We start from the raw sequence: 21,854 nt of genomic DNA on the forward strand, positions 1-21,854 counted from the left end.
ACTTCAGTTGTGAAATGCTAGCTAGGAAATAATTCCGGAAAGAGCTTAGTAAAAAGATCTAGACTCGGGACAGGGATTTTGGTCCAAGATGCTGACTCTGGAACCATGGACATCTAGGAGACCATTGCAGACAATGGAGTGGATACAGTCACCCAGCAAGAATATGCTCAGTGAGACTAGAAGAGGTGAGCGGATGGAGCCCCAAGAGAAGCAGCACTCGGGGTGTCAGGGGAGGAGGCCCATGGAGGAGCCTGGGATGAAATGGGTATCAAAGGAGAGGGAACCTGCAGAGTGTGATGCTCAGAACCCATGGGAGGGGGCGATTTGAGAAGAAAAGGTGGGAGGGTGTCCCCAGATGCTGAGAGCAGTCATGTCAGCCCAAGCCAGAGGTAAGTTAGAGGAAGGTTCTGGTGACCTTGGGGAGAGCAGTTTCACCAAAGTGATCTGATGAGCATTGCATTTCAGTGGATTGTGGAGGAAAGGGGCAGGGAGGAGGTGGTGATGGGGGCTATAGAGACTTTTTTTTTAATTAGGTCTTGTCTGTTCTTCTCTCTCAAGCTGCTTTAGATGTAAAGTTAGCTTGTTTATTTGGGCTTTTTCTTGTTTCCTGAGGTGGGCTTGTATTGCTATAAACTTTCCTCTTAGAACGGCTTTTGCTGCATCCCATAGGTTTTGGAGTGTTGTATCTTTGTTGTCATTTGCTGCTAGGTATTTTTTAATTTCCTCTTTGATTTCTTCAGTGATCCATTGGTTGTTTAGTAGCATGTTATTGAGTCTCCACGTGTTTGTGTTTTTTGTAGTTTTTTCCTTGTTGTTGATTTCTAGGCGTATAGCATTGTGGTCAGAAAAGACGCTTGATATGATTTCAGTTTTCTTAAAGTTACTGAGGTTGGATTTGTAGCCCAGGATGTGATCAATTTTAGAGAATGTTCCATGTGCACTTGAGAAGAATGTATGTTCTGTTGCTTTTGGATGAAATGTCCAATAAATATTTATTAAGTCCATCTGGTTTAATGCTTCATTCAGGGCCTGTGTTTTCTTATTGATTTTCTGTCTTGTTGATCTGTCCATTGCTGTAAGTGGGGTGTTAAAGTCCCCCACTATGACTGTGTTATTGTCAATTTCTCCTTTTAAGGTTGTTAGCAGTTGCCTTACATATGGTGGTGAACCTGTGTTGGGTGCGTAGATATTTAAAATTGTTATATCATCTTCTTGGATTGATCCTTTGATCATTATATAATGTCCTTCTTTGTCCCTTAAAATATTCTTCATTTTAAAGTCTATTTTGTCTGATACGAGTATTGCTACTCCAGCTTTCTTTTGATCCCCATTTGCATGAAATATTTTCTTCCATCCTCTCACTTTCAATTTGTATGTGTCCCTAGAAGTGAAGTGGGTCTCTTGAAGACAGCATATATATGGGTCTTGTTTTTGTATACATTTAGCCAGTCTATGTCTTTTGGCTGGGGCATTTAGTCCATTCACATTTAAGGTAATTATTGATATGTATGTTCTTATTGCCATTTTATTAATTACTTTGGATTTGTTTTTGCTGCTCTCTTTTCCTTTCCTTCTTCTCTTGTTCTTTTCTGCCTATAGAAGTTCCTTTAGTATTTGTTGTAAGGCTGGTTTAGCATTGCTGAATTCTCTTAGCTTTTACGTATCTGTGAAGGTTTTGATTTCTCCTTCAAATCTGAACGAGAGCCTTGCTGGGTAGAGTAATCTTGGTTGGAGGTTTTTTCCTTTCATCACGTTGAGTATATCATGCCACTCCCTTCTGGCCTGCAGAGTTTCTGTTGAAAAATCTGCCCATAACCTTATTGGGGTTCCTTGTATGTTACTTGTTTCTTTTCCCTAGCTGCTTTCAAGATTTTCTCTTTGTCTTTAATTTTGGTCAGTTTGATTAGTGTGTGTCTCGGGGTGTTCCTCCTTGGGTTTATTTTATATGGTACTCGTTGTGCTTCCTGGATTTTAGTGAGTGATTCCTTCCCCATGTTAGGGAAGTTTTCGGCTATTATCTCTTGGAATATTTTTTCTGTCTCCTTCTCTCTCTCTTATCCTTCTGGCACCCCTATAATACGGATGTTGGTGCGTTTCACGTTGTCCCAGAGTTCTCTTCATTTGTTTTCAATCTTTTTTCTCTTTTCTGTTCTGCATCCGTAATTTCCACTAATCTGTCCTCCACCTCGCTTATTCGTTCTTCTGCCTCCTGTATTCTGCTGTTAGCTGCTTCTAGTGAGTTTTTTATTTCAGTTATTGTATTTTGCATCTCTTCTTGTTTAAGTTTTATATCTTGTATCTCTTTGGTCAGTGTTTCCTGTAAGTTATCCATCTTTGCCTCCAGTTTATTTCCAATGTCTTGCATCATCTTCAGCATCAACAGTCTAAAGTCTTTTTCCTGGAGGCTGAGAATCTCCTTATGGCTTAGCTGTTTTTCTGGGGTGTTTCCTTTCTCCCTCATCTGAGTTATAGTCCTCTGTCTTTTAATTTTTATAGGTTTTTGGTGTGGTGACCTTTTTACAGATAATAGAGTTGTAGCCTCTCTTACTTCTGATGTCTGCCCCCCTGTGGCTGAAGTCAGTATCTATAGAGACGTTTTTGAAGAAGTCAGCTGTGAAGAGAAAGTACTAGGAAGGGATGTGAGGTCAAGGAAGTGGGTTTTTTTTTTTTTAAGATGAGAAAAATCTGCACTTATTTAAATGATGACAAGAAGGAGCTAATAGAGAGGGAGGCATTCGGCCAAAGCACATCCCACGTTCTCTTGGAGAGATGGGAAGAAGGGAGCAGAGGCAGATGTTGACCCAACCATCACTTTGGGAGGAAGGAGGGGAGGGAGGAGAGAGGGCGGCCGGATGTCCTGGTGGGAAGCAGAGACAGTTCCTTTCTGATGGTTTTATTTGCATTTCCAGGTGGAGACTTTGGTGTTTGAATATTAACGAAGTTCATGAGGGGCTGCCAACTGGTGGCCTTTGTGGCAGGATTTAGGGCTGGATCTCACCGGCACCATATTTTTTAAATTGGAGAATTTAAGCACATTTTGGCAGGGCTCCGATTTCCCGTTGTCACAGCTCCTCCCTCCCCACTTTGTCCCATCTTTCCCTCATTTATCAGCCTCCTTCCTGGAGGTGTTTGAACTAGTGACTGACTTGGGTGATCTGGCTTTCTGTAACGGAAAGCATTTATTAATGATAACTATTATTTATAGTTACTGTTAAACCTTAAGAAAATAAATAGCCAAGTTCAGGAAGCATAATGAGAAAGTAGCCAAATGGAAGGTAGATGAGCACACCTTCGTTTTCAAAGACTGAGCTGTTTAAATACAACCCTGCCAATCTTTCCCTTGGCACCTGCTTCTCTCCTCTGATTGGCTCCACCCAGCCCTTACCTGGTACTGACCAGCAGCTTTCCAGATAAGATCTCTTGTCCTTGTGATGGCTTTACACGTAGGTGGTCTGATCTCTCTTTTCCAGCTGAGACTCCGAGGGTAATTTTCCCAGGAGCTCGTGGCAAGAGAGAGAGCGTTCAAGTTCATTCACACTTGGGTGTGTACTTGGCACTGAGTACTGTTGGTGTTTGGCACGTCCTGGCTGGATTCTAGCCATTTCTTGGGCAGTAAATTCTCCGTTCCTCTTCTCCAGTTTTTCTTGTCTCCACAGAGAATGTTGTTTGCCCCTCCTCCACACGTCTGTGAACAGTCATGCTGTGAGTTCTGCCCTGATTAGTCTTTTACCTTCCCTCTTTGCAGGAGAGAGCTGACATTGAGATGATGGAGCCAGACCACCTGGACCAGGTACTGGCTCTGTCACTTGTCAGCAGTGCAACCCTGGGCAGTCTAGTTCCCTCTCTGTGCCTCTGTTCCCTTCTCATGAAGATGCAATGTTGGAGGCAGTTATAGCATATACCGTCATAAAGATGCTAGGGAGGGCTGGGCGAGGTGACGTTTGTAAGGAAGAGTGCCTGGCAGGGCAGGTAACACCAGCATTCATTATATACGTACACATACCCAAAGCATCCTCTGTCACTTGGGCAATGTGAACCCTTTCCTCTCATCTTTTTCTTGTGTTGAACTATCCACTTTATGTTTTTATTTCTTTACACTCTGGATTCTTTTATAAAACTGCTTGAGGTCTTTGTATTTCCAGTGTTGAAAGCAGTGCCTGCTAAAACCTTAGACATTATCGATGCTCAGTCAATGTTTTGATACATGTCGTAATTATTTTGGAACTCTCTTGTCAAATGTGGTTCTCATTTAGGGGCAGAGGGGATGGAATAACAGATGCAATCTCTAGATGACTTACACTGTCTAAAACCAAAGCCCTTGGGCAGTCTCGTTACTGTCATTATTTTATAAAATGACAAATGAAATATAGAGAATTTAAGTTACAGTAACTTAATTGCAGCCGTAAACCATAATTCAGATTTTCTTTTTCAGAAAACAAGACAGAAGCTATTTCTTGGAAAACCAAGAAGCCAGTGTTGATGAATCAGTTATAATTGTTTCTGAACCACCATTAAATTAAAGTATTTAAGAATGGTGTATTTTTTCCTGTGAGTCCTATGAGTGCTGCAGCGAGATTGTCCATCCTTCCATTGTGAGTTTCTTAAAGGAAGCATCATTTTTTTGGGAAAAGAGTCCTAATTGCATGATGATGCCCCTTTCCTAAGAGGACAGTGAAATCACAGTGTGGAAATCAGCATTTAAAGAGAAAATCATTCTGCTTTGTGTAAATCTTTTCATAAATTACATAGGACTAGTGACTTTTTTTTTTTTTTGGTCTTTTATTGCTATTTCTTGGGCCTCTCCTGCGGCATATGGAGGTTCCCAGGCTAGGGGTCGAATTGGAGATGTAGCTGCCAGCCTAAGCCAGAGCCACAGCAACGCGGGACCCGAGCCGCGTCTGCAACCTACACCACAGCTCACGGCAACGCCGGATCATTAACCCACTGAGCAAGGGCAGGGTCCGAACCCGCAACCTCATGATTCCTAGTCGGATTCGTTAACCACTGCGCCACGACGGGAACTCCCATTAGTGATTTTTTGAATTGAGGGTTTTGAACCCTAAGAATATATACACACCTTTTGATATTAATGTAGTCAGAGATAAAGTTGCTCTGAAATGATCCAACACTGTCTCCTGTTTCTCTTTTCCACTGTAAGAAAGTGCGTAATGAAGTTTAGGCACATGTAACAAGTAGGTGACAGTTAGAGATAGAATTTCAAATAATTTATTTTCCTTTCCATGCTTTACAGCCCTTTGTCACTATTATATCTGTCTACACCTTGAATGTCCTTCTCCGAAGAATAGCGGCATAATGTATTGACAGTGACACCGCACAGTGCAGCAGCACCTGGAAATCATATACACTAAATCTCAATTTATCTGCAGATGGATGGCTGCTCCGTATAATTAGGCGCGGATCTGGAGCAAGAGGGTGCTTCCTTTATTTTCCAGTTCTTCAAAGCTTCCGTTTTGTTACCCAGACTTTTCCCTTCCAGTCTCCTTTTTGTTGTAAAAATTCCAATACTTATCATCTTCCTTTCAGCCCTCAGTCTCATAAGCATGGTTGAGACATTAAATTTTCTCCCCCCTCCTCTTCTCATTTCTTGGCCTGCGTGCTGAACGAGAATGGATATTTTGGGTGTGGTAGGGCACGGGTGAGGTGAGCATCTCGGCTTCTGAAACTCAAAACCTAGTGGGAGACCTGCTATACCTCGCCACGCTTGAATTCCTTTGGGACCCAGGAAAGCAATGAAGCGAAGTCAGCACACAGAAACCAGGACCCGCTCTTGGCGACTCCTCCCATGTGACCTCTCGCTGCATGGTGGCTGAGCTCAGAGGAAGGGTCTTGAGGACTAGAGTTGGCAGAAGAATCGTCTTCAGGTTCCATCACATCTGATGTCATAGGTATATTGGATATTTATAATGTTTCAAAGTTTATGGCAGCCCGTGATTTTTTTTTCAGGTTTTAATTTTGCTCATTAAAACAGTAGATTAAAAGAACACTACACGTGAAGGGTGAATTTGGCTTAAGCTCAGGAATACTGATTTTTCTTATTAAAAATAATCTCTCAGCACTCCCTTCAGCGACTTTTGATTCCTGTTTGCTGCGTCTCGCTGCCCAGCATTTTGGATGAGCTGGCCCTGCCCTGCTCCACTTGTTCATCCTGATGCCTTCCATTCTGCCCTGGTCCTTTCATTGCACTGCACCTGCCTCCTCAGTCATCTTAAAGAAATCAATCCAGAGTCTCTTTCTGGCCTTGTTTTCTTTCTTTTTCTTTTGATAGCTATTGTAGCTTTGTCGGGGTAGAGCCTTGGCATCACTGACTACATGTCCTTCTAGAAAGCCTTTTCTCTTTTGTCCTAACAGGACTTTGGGGTTTTCTGGGTTCCTCCTGCATGTCTGATAGCCCCTGTTTCTCATCTCACCCTTTACCAAAGTGCAGTCCTCGCCCTTCCTTTGATCTCTTTTGAGACTTGTTCCCCAGGTCAGCTGACCTTAGAAAGCCTTTGCTCTGGGTATCTGGGGATGTCTGCGATCTGCTTCTCAAGGCAGTTCTGGTTCTGCATCTCTTCCTGATGGGAACCAGTTAGACCGTAACGATGTAACCTTCCCTGGACCCATGCTGCTCTTGGTTGGTGGTTTAGGGTGGAAACCCCAGTGATCCCTTCCCTTCATGTCTGTTGGTTCAAGTTATCTGTGTCTCCATCACCAGCCTGTCTGCCTTTCAGATGCCTGTCAAGGCCTAGGAGAGTCAGTAGAATCTGAGTTAAGTGGCAGGACCGTGGGGAACAGCATTCCCAGTAAGGGCAACAGAGACAGAATGGGGAGGGTTTGTGAGGGGTCAGGGGTCACACTTGATGTGAGTGTTTGGGGGATAGTTAGGATGGGGAAAGATGGGGTTGGATAAATTTAATAATCTGTAAAGGAAGTTAGAGATTTTAAACAGCAAAATGGGAGTGGTGTTAGGGCTTGGTTGAGTTTTTTTTTTTTTTTTTTTTTGTCTTTTTGCCTAGAAAATAGGGCCGCTCCTGCGGCATATAGAGATTCCCAGGCCAGGGATCCAATTGGAGCTGTAGCTGCCGGCCTACACCAGAGCCACAGCAATGCAGGATCTGAGCTGCATCTGCAACCTACACCACAGCTCACGGCAACATGGGATCCTTAAACCACTGAGCAAGACCAGGGATCAAACCTGCAACCGCATGGTTCCTAGTCGGATTCGTTGACCATTGCGCCACGATAGGAACTCCAAGATTTTTTGTTTTTTTGTTTTTTTGTTTTTTGTCTTTTTGCCTTTTATCTAGGGCCGCTCCTGCGGCACATGGAGGTTCCCAGGCTAGGGGTTGAATTGAAGCTGTAGCCGCCGGCCTAGGCCAGAGCCACAGCAACTCAGGATCCGAGCCCTGTCTGCAACCTACACCACAGCTCACGGCAATGCCGTATCCTTAACCCATCGATCAAGGCCAGGGATTGAACCCGCAACCTCGTGGTTGCTAGTCAGATTCGTTAACCACTGAGCCACGATGGGAACTCCTGGTTGAGCTTTGATATGGAAATGATTAGGGTCAGGAAAGCCTTGGCGAGTTAGAGATAAAGGGGTGGGGGTGGGGCCAAGCCTTCAAGCCTGGGGGCTCGAGGGCCCCATGGAGAAAACAGTGAGAGGGTGCCTTGAAAGGGAGTGGATGTCAATTTTGGGAGTACTCAGCTTGAGGTGACATAAAGCCATTTCAAAGGAAATGTCCATTAAGCATTTGAAGATAGGGGCACAGACAGTGTGAGTGCAGGGCTGGGGAGAGAAACGTGTGAGCCATAATTGCCTTTTCAGTTTTTACTGCTTTTTCCATTCCTCGTGATTCATTCTTTTGTGCTTTAATGCTGTCGGGTTATTTATGTTAATAATAAACCTCATTTATCTTGAAGATAGCTTTCAGTTGGCCTGCCACCAAATCTTCAAACTTATTTTTCTCAGTGACAAATAAATGATTATAAGGCTACGGCTTGTCACAGTTTTATAACTTTGGACAAATTTATCTATTGCTGTGAGTTAAGTACATTAAGATAAACGTGTCACAGGTACTAATGGCATTGCGCCATAATCAATGGCAGGTCATGTGACTTTGTGAGCCCTTTAGCAAAAGCTCAAAGATTTTCTGTACAACTGTAAAAGGATGCTTTACAGTTGTTTATCCTAGGGTCAGTTTTTTTTTTTGTTTGTTTTGTTTTTTAAGTAAGGAGTGAGGGGTGAGGGTCATGATGCTGATTGAGTAGTAATGGAACTTGGCTTTTTTATTCCTTTGTATGTCATGTGCATTGTTCACACATGAGGCCAGGAGCCGGGAGGCCTTGGTGGTTGGGGAGGGTGGGGTGGGGGAGGTACAGTAAGAGGTGAGGAAAAGCTCAGCTTTAGCTGTGATAGAAAGCCACAGTTTCTACTCTGACATCCTACGTTGCGAGGAGGACACGACCTTTTGCTTCTTTTTCGTCTTCTTTGTTTTCCTTCTCTTTCTTGGCTGCCCTATGGCCCATGTTGTTCCTGGGCCAGGGATCAGATCCAAGCTGCAGTTGTGACCTAAGCTGAAGCTACTGCTATGCTGGGTCTTTAACCCACTGTACTGGGCCAGGGATGGAACCTGCGTCCCAGAGCTGCAGAGACACCGCTGATCCCGTTGCACCACAGCAGGAACTCCACCTTTTGCTTCTTGAGGACGAGTCACTGAAGGGCGTGGGGCAGATGCCCCTTATTTGGGTTGAGGAAGAGTCCTTGTCCCCCTGTTTTTCAGCTGCTGTTATTGGCAGTCTTGGTAGCAGTCTGGGTTCCAGTTGCCAAGAGGCAGCCCTCTGCCACCTGCTGTCCTGTGTGTTTACAGCAAAGAAGGTCCAGGCCCCAGAAGGCCTTCGTGAGGCCGAGTCCTGCCTGTGGTCAGCAGAGGAGTGAGGTGACCGAGTGGAGAGGGACCCTCTGAGTCTAGGCAGCAGACCGTCTAACCATGACTCCATCTAACCTGTATCTTCCTTAGAAACGAGCGGCGTTGATGATCTTGGGCTTCCCTGTCCGTGGCCAGCACCCTGCTTCTCTGCCTCTGTAGGTTACGTATAGCCAATGCTAGGGATGGGAAATGTGATAGGAACAGAGCAGTCAAGAGCACAGGGGGGGACAGAGAAAGGCGTGAAGAAGCCGAGCTTTAAGATGGAGCTCTCCGTGCGTTACAGGGAGATGGATGTTCTGAGAGGCGGTGGCTTGTGAAGTTCGCAGCTCTGAGGAGTTGAAACAAACATCTAGGGCTTGTGCCTCCCAGCTCAGAGGTCTTTTATGAGAGCAGTGGCTCTAAGAAGTTAGCACTAGAACTGCAAAAAGGCAATGGTCCTGCCTCTCCATTTTGCCCTCCGCTGCTGACCAGAGCCACCCCAGGGCGCGTCTACACTCTCTTTAAAACGAGTCTTCCAAGGTCGTCTCAATGGATAACCATCTGTGTGGACCTTTCCTAAGCTTCCTTTGGACCCATGGGCTGCGTCATCATTTTCTAAACCATATCCTCAGTATCACATGCCTTTCCATTCGCATCCATCTGACCCCAAATTATGGAGCACATATCCTCAGTGTGTGGAAATTTATTCATAAATTAACTCATGCGCTCATGTTATCCTATATAATTTATTTTGTAGAAAATAAATATGGCGCCTTCCATGCTACACACAGGAAACTTGAAATAAAAAGGCATTGGGTAAAAGTAAATATAAGCAGAAGTTCTATTATCTTCTTTCTGTGGATTATTTTGTCCCCCTTCCCCTTTGCCAGAGGAGCCGCATTTAGTCTTAGAAGAATAAATTTCAGGCATTGTCCTGTAGTTTTTAGAGTGCTTTGTCTTCATTTCTGTTGCTTCTAGTCTTGTCCAGATTTAAAGCTCCATTCATCGCCACTCTTTCTTTCTTGTCACACACATTCTGGAGAAACAGAGTATATACATTCCGGGAGAGAGAGGAGTTAAGGTTTATTTTAAGGACCTGGCTTATGTGATTGTAGGAACTGGAAAAGCTGAAGTCTGCAGGGTAGGTCAAAGGCTGGAAGGGCAGGTAGAATTTTTCTGTTTTGTTCTGGAAGTAGAATTCCTTCTCCTTCAACTGTTTGGACGAGGCCCACCCACCTTATGGAGGGTAGTCTGTTCTGCTCAGTTGACTGATTTAAATGCTGTCACAGCTAAAAAAAATAACTTCATGGCAACATCTTGACTGGTGGTTGGCCCACAGCTGGGTGCCATTGCCTAGTCATGTTGACACGCAGAATTAAGCATCCTACATCCTTATCATAATTTTCCATTGGAGCTTTTGTGGTAGCCACCTAGCTCATCTTCCCGCCTCCCATGCCACACACTTCCATCCATCCCCCTACTGCTGAAAGGACCTTTGAAGGAAAGGCGTCGGTGTGGGGGAGTTTGATTGATTGTAAGCACTGTAAGTAATAAATATATTCACTGCAATAATATATTGCTTTAGCATGTCCCCAGGCACAGTTATGGTAAAATTTAACCTCTGTGCTATCTGAACCCCTCTCACTTTCCAGCCCCATGTCTCCTGTCACTGCCAGTCTTAGGTACCCATAGTTACTCCCAACGTACCCTCAGTTCTTCACGGCCACTGAGGATTTTCCTATCTCTGTGGCTTTGCTTCATGAAACAGCACCAATGCTCATATAAGGCAGAATGTTCAATGAGAGGAATAAAGAAGAGGTTGTGGGAGATGGTAAGTGGATGTGAATCCTTCAAGCTTTTCATATCTGGAAAAACATCATTAAGCTGGGGAGAGAGGACGGAAGGGTAGATGGTGTGACGGGCTGAACTGTGTCTCCCTCAGCCCCCACTTCATATGTTGAAGTCTTAGCTCCTAATACAGCAGAATGTGCTTGGGTTTGGGGATAGGATTTTTACCAAGGGGATTTGGGCTAAAATGACTTGACTAGGGCAGGCCCTTGTCCCATAGGACTGGCGTCCTTTATAAGAAGAGGAAATTAGAATGCAGACATGTGCAGGGGGACAACCACGTGAGGACACAGGGAGAAGGGGGGCATCTACAAGCCAAGGAGAGGGGCTTTGGAAGAAACCACCCCCTGACCCTGTGATTTCAGACTTCACATCTCCAGAGCTTTGAGAAAATCGGTTTCTGTGGTTGAAACCCCCTTGTCTGCAGCACTTGGTTACGGCGGCAGGTGAATACCGGGGAAGTGAGGCAGGGCTCAGGAAACACAGGGTGATTTAAAGCCAAGAGGCAGCAAAAACATAGAGTGTGTTACAGGCTGCGGATTGAGCATCAGAGTCTGTACTACTGGGTTACAGCTAGTTTCCAGAACGTGTTGGAAATTTGCCTGGTACTTGAATTAACCATCCTTGAGGAGTGTGGAAAGGGGATCCCTGATGATGTTTTGTTTGGTCTTAGCAGAGAAAGCACCTCCAAGAGAGGGGGGTTTCTCAGTGGGTACTGGGCCAGGGCTTTGCTTTTAAAGTTTTGGGTCCTTGCACACCGTGAGGGGAAAATCTCTTTTGTTCCTGTACTGCCACCAAGTCTCACGTGGTTATTTAAGACCCAGATGATAGAATGAACAACAGGTGGTGGAGATGCTCTTGCTACTTTCGTTTTGTGTGGTTGTGCTAGTCACACAAGGGTCACGGTGATCCTCTGTTACCCTTTGTAGCCTGGGTTGGTGGAAGTGCCAGCATTTCCCTTAATTTTCTTTTCTTTAAAAAAAAAATAGTTTGTAGGAGTTCCCTTGTGGCTCAGTAGATTAAGGATCTGGCATTGCCACTGCTGTGGCTTGAGAACTTCCACATGCCATGAGTGTGGTGAAAAACAAAACAAAACAAAAGGTTGTATTTTTGAGAACAGTTTTAGCTTTACAGGAAAATTACATAAGTAAGACAGAAAATTTGCATCTAACCCACACTGAATTTCCCGTTATTAACACCTTATGTTAGTAGGGTACATTTGTTCTAATTAGTGGACTCATCTCAATATGCCAAATCCCTACTTTTTTCAGTTTCCTTAGTTTTCGTCTAATGTCCTTTTTCTGTTCCAAGATCTCACCTATGACACCATGTTAAGTTTTCATGTTTCCCAGGCCCCCCTTGGCTGTGACATTTTCTCAGGCTTTCTTTGTTTTTGATGACCTTGAGAGTTTTGAGAAGTATCGGTCAGGAATTTTGTAGACTCTTCCTCTACTGAGGTTTGTCTGATGTTTTCTTCATGGTTAGATGGGATTAGGATGAGGAAGACCACATGGATAAAAGGTCATTTTCATCACATCTTGTCCAGGGTGCTTACATCGACTTGTCTTGATGACTGTCGACTTTGGACTTGATCACCTGGCTCAGGCTGTGTTGCCCATATTTTTCCACAGGGAGGTTCTCTTCTATACTGTACTTTTTGGAACAAAATCACCATGTGTGGCACACTCTTAGGTGTGGGGACCCTCAAGTTTTTAAACAAAAAAACATGTTAAGTAGTTTTTAGAGAGTAGGTGTGAGTGATGGTGTTGCTGAAGTATGGGAAGTGGCAAAAACAAAACCCCCCAAAAGAAAACCATAATTTGAAAATATACATGCACCCCAATGTTAATAGCTGCACTGTTTACAATAGCCAAGACATGGAAGAAGCCTAAATACCCATCAACAGAGAAATGTATAAAGAAGGTGTGGTCTGTATATGCAATGGAATATTACTCAGCCACAAAAAAGAAAGAAAGAATGCCATTTGCAGTAACATGGATGGGCCTAGAAACTATCATACTGAGAGAAGTTAGTTGGAAAGTGAAAGCCAAATATATGATATCACCTATATGTGGAATCTTAAAAAAAAAAAAAGGATGAAAAGGATACAAATGAACGTATTTGCAGAATAAAAACAGACACAGACTTTGAAAAACGTATGGTTACCAAAGGGTGGGGAGGTGGGGAGGATGGACTGTGGGTTTGGGATTGGCATCGGCACAGTGGGGTATATGGAATGATGGGCCAACAGGGACTTGCTGTATAGCGCAGAGAACTCTACCCAGTATACTGTGATCATCTGTATGGGAAAAGAATCTGAGAGAGAATGGATGTGTGTACATGTATAACTGAATCACTTTGTCGTACAACAGAAATGATCACAACATTTTAAATTAACTGTAATTCAATAAAACTTAAAAAAGAATCTAGATAACAAATAGACATACAGATAATGCAATAAAAATAAGCATCATAGGAGGGGGAAAAAAAAAAAACACCCAATACCCAGCCCCTAAACATGCTTATTTGTTTTGTTTCAGAAAAAAATACTCCATACTGTCACAAGAGAAGTAAGAAAAATGTTGATTTGAACTTTGTAATTTGTCAAATAAAAATAGTTTTCAACCTTGGGCTTTTTTTGTTGATTTAATTAAGACAGTCAGTTCTTATCTGTACCACCGTAGGCTTATCTGTACCACTGGGACGCCAAAGCTATTGTTGCAGCCAGAAAAGGAAAGATTAAATTGGTGTGTCTTTCATTATTAATTGAAGGTTATAGAACATTGCTTTCTTGAAAGGCACTCCCTTGACAGGTACACTTACTGGGCAATCAGAGTCCCTGTGGGCTTTTCATAGCTTGACCTGTCCTGAGCTACTGTTTCTAGTATGGGCAGACCGCCTCATTACTTCCCTCTAGTGGTCAGCTTTAAAATCTTGAATCCTAGTGGGACAAATTCAGCAGTAGAAACTTGCAATTCAGGGCAATCCTCATGCTAACTTTCCTTAATATTTTAATACGGATGCTAAAGTGACATGGTGATTGAATTTTAGTGTGTCTTTTTTTTTGGAGTAGAACTAATTTTTAAATGAGACAGTGTTTTAAGGCAGTAAGTAATAACTTGATTAAAAGCAAAAGTGATGAAGATCAGGATTCCAGGTAGAAGGTTTACCTAGCTACTGAAATACAAAAAACCTCCATGGCTATTTGATTTTAACCAGGGAACTGAATTTGGCTTCTTGCAAGTGTTTTATCAGCACTATAGGAGCAGGTGCATATTCTAGATAAACTTGAAAACTACAGAGCTTTATGGGGCTAAGAGTGAGAGAGTCCTTTAGAGCACTGCTTGTCACCCCTTCACTAATATAAATTTTATCTCCGGTGCAGGAAATGGCCTTCTTTCAGAGGTCTACAACAGCATTCATTATTTTACCATGCTTTAAAAAGATGCAGTGCTTTTTATGTATGCTATCTCTGCATAGTCTGAGAGAGTTGCAGTAATTTACAGAACTTGAGACTGGCTTTGTATTAGTCTTGATGGAAATACTGGCACAGTCCTTGAGTGTGAGGGTACTAATCCTTTGAATGAGTTTCTTGTGTTGGTGTCCAGACCGGAGTTTTGTTTCATTGAGAACCAGAGGGGATGGCTTTAAAGGAAAGGCAACTAAAGCAATGTGGAATCTGCGAGTCCTCTTAGAGGTCCCTGACTAGGACTAAAGCAGAAGCTGAGGGGCAACAATCCACTAAGCCTTGCTTCTGTACAGAAATAAGAAGGAAGGAATTTGTACAGAGAACGGGTATTAAATCAGTCATCTGCTTGTGTCCATTTGTGATATTCTTGTTGCTTATGCTACCGTGTATAGACATGGTCAAGGAGAAGTTGATACATCTTTGTTTTCCTGGAGAGAAGTACTTTAAGTAATGAGGTGACCTGTCTACTGTTGTTCTCCCAGCTCCACCTGATCCACTGGAACTCCACCTTGTTTGGCAGTATTGATGAGGCTGTGGGGAAGCCCCATGGAATCGCCATCATTGCTTTGTTCGTTCAGGTAAATGGTCTCCTGCTGTGACTGTTAGATTGTTAAATATTTCTAATTCATTTTGCAGAGATGCTTATTTCTAATTCATTTTGCAGAAAAGTTTTTTTTTTTTTGTTCTCTCTCCCTTTTACTACTGAGAGGTGACACTAAACACATTTACAGAGAACACTGATATTTTAAAAATAGAAGACTTGATCTCTGCAGGGGTAGAAAATGGTTTATTGGCTTATTAGAAATTTTCTTCAGTGTAGCATTCAGGGTCTTTGGAGAAATGAGTTAGAAAATGCCTCCTGAAGGCAGAGTTCATTTTATTAATGAAAAAGAATTTCAGAAAATGTATTTGGACCCTGCCTTACTACAAAAATCTCAGAAAAATCAATACTATAATCATGTTGTAGATTCTTCTAGCTATTTGTTATTAATAATTTTCACCCTAAGATGATTTGAAGTGTCATATAGGGAACACTGAGAAAATAAGACTGGCAAAGATAAAGTCTGTATAAAGTTTGGATTTGAGCTCTTTGGTGGGCAAAGAATATTTATAAATTTAGTGAACCATACAAAAGGGGACCATATGCTTTCAAAGGTCAACTTTTAACTTAGTTCCTAAGGTGAATCTTTTAAGTTTTGTCTTAGCAGCTACTTGATGCTTGTTCTGAGACAGAAACACTGGACATTTTAGGCTTCCCTCTCCCGCCTCTTACAGAAGAGAAACCATGGGTCAGAGAGTCCAAGTCATTGTTTACAGTCACACAGGGATGTAATGTCACCAGTCAGGACCAGAAGCCATGGCCCACTCTGTGGTTCTAGCCTACCTTTGGATAGCCTGGTGGCCCTTAAACATTTAATTTTCCAGAGAGAGTTGAGGAAGAGGTGCTTCAAATCCTGTTTTTTGGGTGGCATGTATTTCAGTAGTATTAACTACAACAATTTCCCGTTATAAATACGTCTAAGGTATTTCTCTGTTGATGTTTAAAAGTAGAGTTCCAGTTTTAGCCTTTTAATATTTTGAAATCCATGTCTTTAAAGGATGACACATGTCATAGAATTTGAAAGCAAACCATTGCATTTTAAACCAAATCTTCTCAGTGTTTATTTCATGGCTTTTTTTCACAGGCAGGGCCCTATATTCTTTCTCTCTCTATATATTTTTAGCCTCACCCACAGCATATGGAAATTCCAGGGCCAGGGATTGAACGTGAACCACAGCAGTGACGATACCAATTCTTAACCTGCTCAACCACCACAGAACTCCTCCTTCTGTTTCACAAGTGCACTATGTAATAGAGTGGAATCACAAAATATTGATGAAAAAACATTTGAGTTATACTGTAAATACATTTTTATAATCGTTAGTATGCTAAAATAATAACCATCAAAGTCCACTTTTTGTAACCTTAAAAAGTTAACAGGGCATCCAAATTTGACAACACAAGGCAGTAGAAGTAGAAGGCAATGTCTCGTTATTTTAAAAAAAGAATAAAAATAAGAATACAATACAAGGTAGAATGCAAATAACCAAATAGTCATGTATTGAAGAGAAGGGAACATGTTAGTTTCATCTTTGGAACTGACACTCAATAAATACTTGTGAAAAGAGTGATATGCGGTAACCTGATGTTTTCACAGACTGCTTCTTAGCCTCTAACAGGTGACTTGCAGTGAGGGAGCCCTGGGTTGGAAGCCAGGCCTCCTGGGTCAACATCACTGTTTCCTGGAACAAGCTCATTACTGGAGGCCAGCAAATGAGAGCTTGAGAGCTTGCAGACTGGTTCTGACTTTCCAGTAGAAGGAAGGTGCAGGTTACTGATGTGAAAATGCCTTTCTCAGGAGAGAGTAGAGTTACAGAAACTATGAGAACAGAGTTCATAGAGGAGGGAAGGCTGATCAGGCGTGCCGGGCAGGGCAGAGGGTCTTGCACTTGGGCCAGAGGGCCGGGCACATTGGAGCGAGGGAGTCTGAGAGGTGAGGATGGACTTCCCTTTCGAGAAGCTTGACTGAAAGACAGGTGGGGTAAGAGCTAGTGGAGGTATACACAGCGAGCTTCAGCGTGTTTCATTTTGAGATCTAGATGGTGCTGTATTTTCATCCTGAACAAAAAGAGCTAGTGCAGATGTTGCTTAAAAATATCAACAAGATCTGCAGCAACATGGATGGAACTAGAGATTCTCACACTAAATGAAGTAAATCAGAAAGAAAGACAGATACCATATGATATCATTTATATGGGGAATCTAAAATATGGCACAGATGAACCTATCTACAGACTGAAAAAAAACTAACAGACGTGGGCAACAGACTTGTGGTTGCCAAGGGGGAGAGAGAAGGGGGAGGGGGCAGGATAGACTGGGAGTTTGGGGTTAATAGATGCAAACTGTTGCATTAAGAATGGATACACGATGAGGTCCTGCTGTATAACACAGGGAACTATGTCCAATCACTTGTGATGAAACATGATTGAAAGATAATATGAGAAGGAGCGTGTGTATAAATGTAAAAAAGAAGAAATATAGGCAAGAAAGGGGATAAATGATCTAGAAAGGTCCCAAAAGAGGAGGATGGGTGCGGATGAGAGTTTGTGTGGATGGACTAACCTTAGACAGGAGAGGTCCCACCCTTTCTCTGAAATGGGGACCCAGGAGGAAAGGGTGGGCACAAATGGCACAAATTTGTAGGTGAAGAAAGCCAGGAAATTCGGAGAGTTCAGGCCTGATGACCTTTATTATCTCTGAGACATGCAGAACAAAATTATTTATAGAGCAAAGGAAACGTGGGTGTGGGGCTGGGTTTGAAATAGCACCGGAGGGAAGGACCGTGGACCTGGCCGTCAGTGCGGGGACCCGCTGGACATTGGCCATCACGGATGGTACAACAGATCGTGGGCTATTCTCTGTCCGGCGAGAGGCGTAGAGAGTTCTAGCAACTTGTGGCATGACTCCGTGGCAGAGCAGGTGATTTAGGAGAACAGAGGGGTCAAAGAATGGAGAGGCATTGACGAGATGTCATTTGGGGCAGGCAGGAAGGGAAAGAGACAAGCCAGGAGCAGCCGGAGAGGCTGGGTTTCTGGTGATCAGCAAGTGGGAAGAGGGAAAAGAGGAGCAAGCTGGATGGAAGGGCAGTTACGGGTGGGGCAGGGGGTGGCCTTTGGAGATGGAGTTTTCAGAGTGAGAGTAAATCCAGGGTGTGTCCTCAGGATTGGGTTGCGGAGGTGGGGCGGAGCTGAGGGGCAAGGACAGGCCAGGGAGACCGAGGAGTGAGAGCTAGGCAGGGGGGGCAGGTCACGCACGTGGATCTTGAAGTTCTTCGGCATGACAGTAGCAGGACTTGAACATTGGGAATGACTGGAAGGTCAGAAAGTGACAAGTAGAGCAGGAGAGCCCCAGGGGAGGGCGTCCACTCAGAGGAGGGTGGCCTTGTGCTGGGGCGCAGATTGCCCCTCAAGGTGGCCTTGAGCAGACCCAAGCGGTTCACAGAGACCAGGAGGCGGTGGGAGAGCTTCTCAGAGCTGTGGAGTCGTCCTCTTCCGAAGGGCATGGTGCGAAATGAGGGAAGATTGGAGTTAGGAGCGGGGAGATGCAGGGCTGTGCAGCCCTGAGCTTCCAGGAGAGGTGGCTGACCATGTGGCTGGCATTTGGGGCAGTGGTGAAAGATGGCCAGGGAGAGATGGAAGAGGTTACCTGGCTCCTGGCTGACTCTTGGCCCCAGGTTTCATTGTCACCAGGATGGCTGTAGGCTTTTAGGGGCTGGGGTGTGCAGAGTATCATCTGTAGTTTCTTGTTGGTGGCTGTAACCTCTTCATACACAAATTTGACCGAGAAGGAAAGGAAAGAAACTGAGCGATAAATAGCTGGAGTGGGTTGCAAACTATAAAGTTCTTCCCATATTGCACCTTTATAGCTAGAAGGAGCCAGTGATAGTTATTGAGTGATAGTTTATGTAAAACCTGTATTTGAAGCCATGTAGCATTTTGACTAAGAGGGATACAGGCGCTATTCACTGGATTATGATCCACCATGCTTTGTTCCAAGGTTTTTCTTCGATCAAGTCTTTTTCTTCAACTTTGTCACTTTTATCCACCCCACTGTGAATGTGAGGAAGCTGAAGAACATGGAGGTTAGGTAAACCGGCTTAAGGCTAAAAAGTGAGTCAGGGTCAGAACCCAACATCCAAGGCGAGCGACTTTGCTCCTGGACCACTGCATCCTTTGGCCTTTGACTGCGTCCAGATGTGGAGTTATGCTCTGACCAGAGATGCCTTAGGTGTGAACAGACCCCACCTGTGGGTGGAGGCATCCAGGTGCTACAACATGGTCAAACCAATACAACAGAGGGGTCCGTTTCCCCTGACGATCCGGTGAAAACGTCGGCCTGCAGGTCCAGGCTTTTGCACTCAGGAGTGTGTTTCCCTAAGATATATATGTTTTTAAACTTCAGGTAATTCATTTTCTGTTCTTTGAGCCTGTCTCAGGAATGGCAGACACTTGGCAAATGAAGTCTTGATTACTTTGAACCTATTGGCTTGTCTTAGGTTATGTAAGTTTCTTGCCACACCTCTTCCCTCTGATGCCCTTTCACATCTGCCTTTTCACCTTGCACAATTCCCAGTTGGCTCACGTGGAAAGAAACAGGGAACGTGAACACAGGGACAGCTTTTCTAGCTCCTTGTAGGTCATGCTCCAAAAATTTATGTGGGAGAGAAAAAAAATACAGTGATGGTTCATCTGAGGTTATAAATTGTCTCTGCTGTGACTGCTCTGCCTGCCATGATCACGGCCTAATTGCTGAAACTTGGCTGCAAGGTGGAACTCTGATTGTACTTAGAATTTTTAAAATTAGAGTCAATATTCTTTTTAAAGTCTCGAATTCCTTGGAACGTTTTATACACTAAAAATATGTAATGATAGATAATGCTTTAAAATAGGGAAAGTTACAAATGGCATATTCTTTATTTATTTAAGAATAAAAAGCTGGTTATAGAACTATGTCCAGTGGTAATCAAGAACATGTCCTGGGTGGAGTTCCTGTTGTGGCTCAGTGGTTAATGAACCCGACTAGTACCCATGAGGACATGGGTTCGATCCCTGACCTTGCCCAATGGGTTAAGGATCCGGCGTTGCCTTGAACTGTGGTGTAGGCCCCCAGAATGGCTCAGATCCCCTGTTGCTGTGGCTGTGGCATAGACTGGCAGCTGTAGCTCTGATTCGAACCCTAGCTTGGGTACCTCTGTATGCTATGGGTGTGGCCCTAAAAAGCAGAAAAAAAAAAAAAAAGGGGATGGGGAGGGTCCTGAGTTTGATGACTTTAACTATGAAATCACATGCTCATTTTTCTGAGTTAAATTTTTTCAGTGTGGTATTTCCAGATCATCTTTATGGCGATGACCTAGAAATACCAAAGGCAGAAATGGAAGGCTTTGGGCATGTGGTCAGTAAATTTAATTCAGAAATAGCCTCAAAATGTTTATATGGCAGTATTATATGAGTTGATATGTATATAGCACAGTGCTTGAAATCTCTGCCTGGCCAGGTGAATTTAGAATGGATTCTTGGAAATGTCCAGGAACATAGCTAGTACTTCCTTGTGCTGACTTCGGTTACAACTTTAGATGGTCTCTAATAGATGTTGACCTGGCAAGAGGACATTCAGGTGAACTTGAACTTCACTTCTGTTGGTTATTTTAAGCAAGAGCTACATATTTAAAAGCTTTATGGCTATGATTTATGCTTTATACCTTTCAGATAGGAAAAGAACACGTAGGCCTGAAGGCTGTGACTGAAATCCTCCAAGATATTCAATATAAGGTAAGTCATTATTTAAAAGAAAGTAAAAATGCTGGTTGTGTAAGAGGTTTCCAAGGTTTCTAGTCTGTCCTCAGGCTGGAAGATTCTGTAAAAGGACTCACAGACCAGCCATTAATCTTCTGCTTATGGATACAGATCAAAAGTCAGCATAGTAAGAGTTCCCACTGGAGCACCGTGGGTTAAGAATCCAACTGCAGTGGTGCAGGTTGCTGTATAGGCACGGGTTCGATCCCCATCCTGGCACAGTGGATTAAAGTATCTGGTGTTTCTGTAGCTGCAGCTCAGGTTCAGTCCCTGGCCTGGGAACTTCCATGTGCCACAGAGGCAGCCATAAAAAAAAAACACACACACACACACACACCTCAGCACAGTGGAAAGGTGGAGGGGGGCACACTTCCAGAGAAACTGGGCACAAGCTTCCAGGCCCTGTTCCCTGTGAGTTGCGTGGGGACCCAGCTGATTCTTCCTCGGTGTCCATGGATTTTACTATGGGTCAGTCATGCCAGCTGCCAGCAGGTAGTGCCTGAGTGACCAACCTTGGCTACTCTGTCTCTAGCCCTCCAGCCTCATCCTCAACAAAACCAGGCTTTCACCATAAATCACATCGTGGGGACGAATTTCTCTGGTCCAAGTGGTACAGTCTGGCCCAAGGCCTCAGGCCTGCAGAACCACCCTAATTAGGCAGCATAGCCCAAGGGCTCAGAGATTACCTCACAGGAGTCAGCCTGGGGCCAGGCTTCAAGACAGGCCTTCTTTGGGTGGTTGTGCAAGGTTTGAGCCCAGGCCTGCTGAGTTAACCCTTTCTGCCCATTGGTTAAAGGAAAGAAGTGTAAATGAAACAAAAATCGGGGTGACTGCCCTTCAAATTTTTTTATGTAGAAAGAAAGACAGGTACACATAAACCATAAGATAATATGTCCCAGGGAAGGTGCCCTAGATTGATTTGACCCCATGGTGACTGGGCGTAGCATTGCTGGGGAACCACTGCTGGTGCTATGTACACAGTGCAGTGCCCAGCACCAGGCCTGCTCATCCTGAGCCAGCAGCATCTGAGTGGCCTTGCGGGGGAAGCTCACTGTGAGGCTGCTGGAGAATCCAGCACAGGAACACAAAGAGCCCAGGCCTGTCCTAACATCCGTTGGGGAACCACGTCCTACCAGCTCTCCACTCTCTGGCTCAAGCTCACTCTCTAGAACCAAGCAAGCCTCTCTACAGAAGATGTCCTGAGCGGGCTCCGAGTGGATCTGGCTCCCCAGGGA

The 21,854-nt window shown here is 44.0% G+C and overlaps 1 protein-coding gene across 2 annotated transcripts in view; it reads left to right on the forward strand.

Moving 5' to 3' along the window:
• CA8 (carbonic anhydrase 8) overlaps nucleotides 1-21,854 on the forward strand; it is a 123,606-nt gene that overhangs the window by 38,973 nt on the left and 62,779 nt on the right. For both annotated transcript variants that reach the window (XM_047783872.1, XM_047783871.1), the window contains exons 4-5: nucleotides 14,709-14,804; nucleotides 20,533-20,595. In XM_047783872.1, coding sequence (XP_047639828.1) covers nucleotides 14,709-14,804; nucleotides 20,533-20,595 — 159 coding nt within the window. The remainder of the gene's footprint in view (nucleotides 1-14,708; nucleotides 14,805-20,532; nucleotides 20,596-21,854) is intronic.

The sequence above is a fragment of the Phacochoerus africanus genome, chromosome 6 (genome assembly GCF_016906955.1).
Source record: "Phacochoerus africanus isolate WHEZ1 chromosome 6, ROS_Pafr_v1, whole genome shotgun sequence".
Lineage (NCBI taxonomy): Eukaryota > Metazoa > Chordata > Mammalia > Artiodactyla > Suidae > Phacochoerus > Phacochoerus africanus.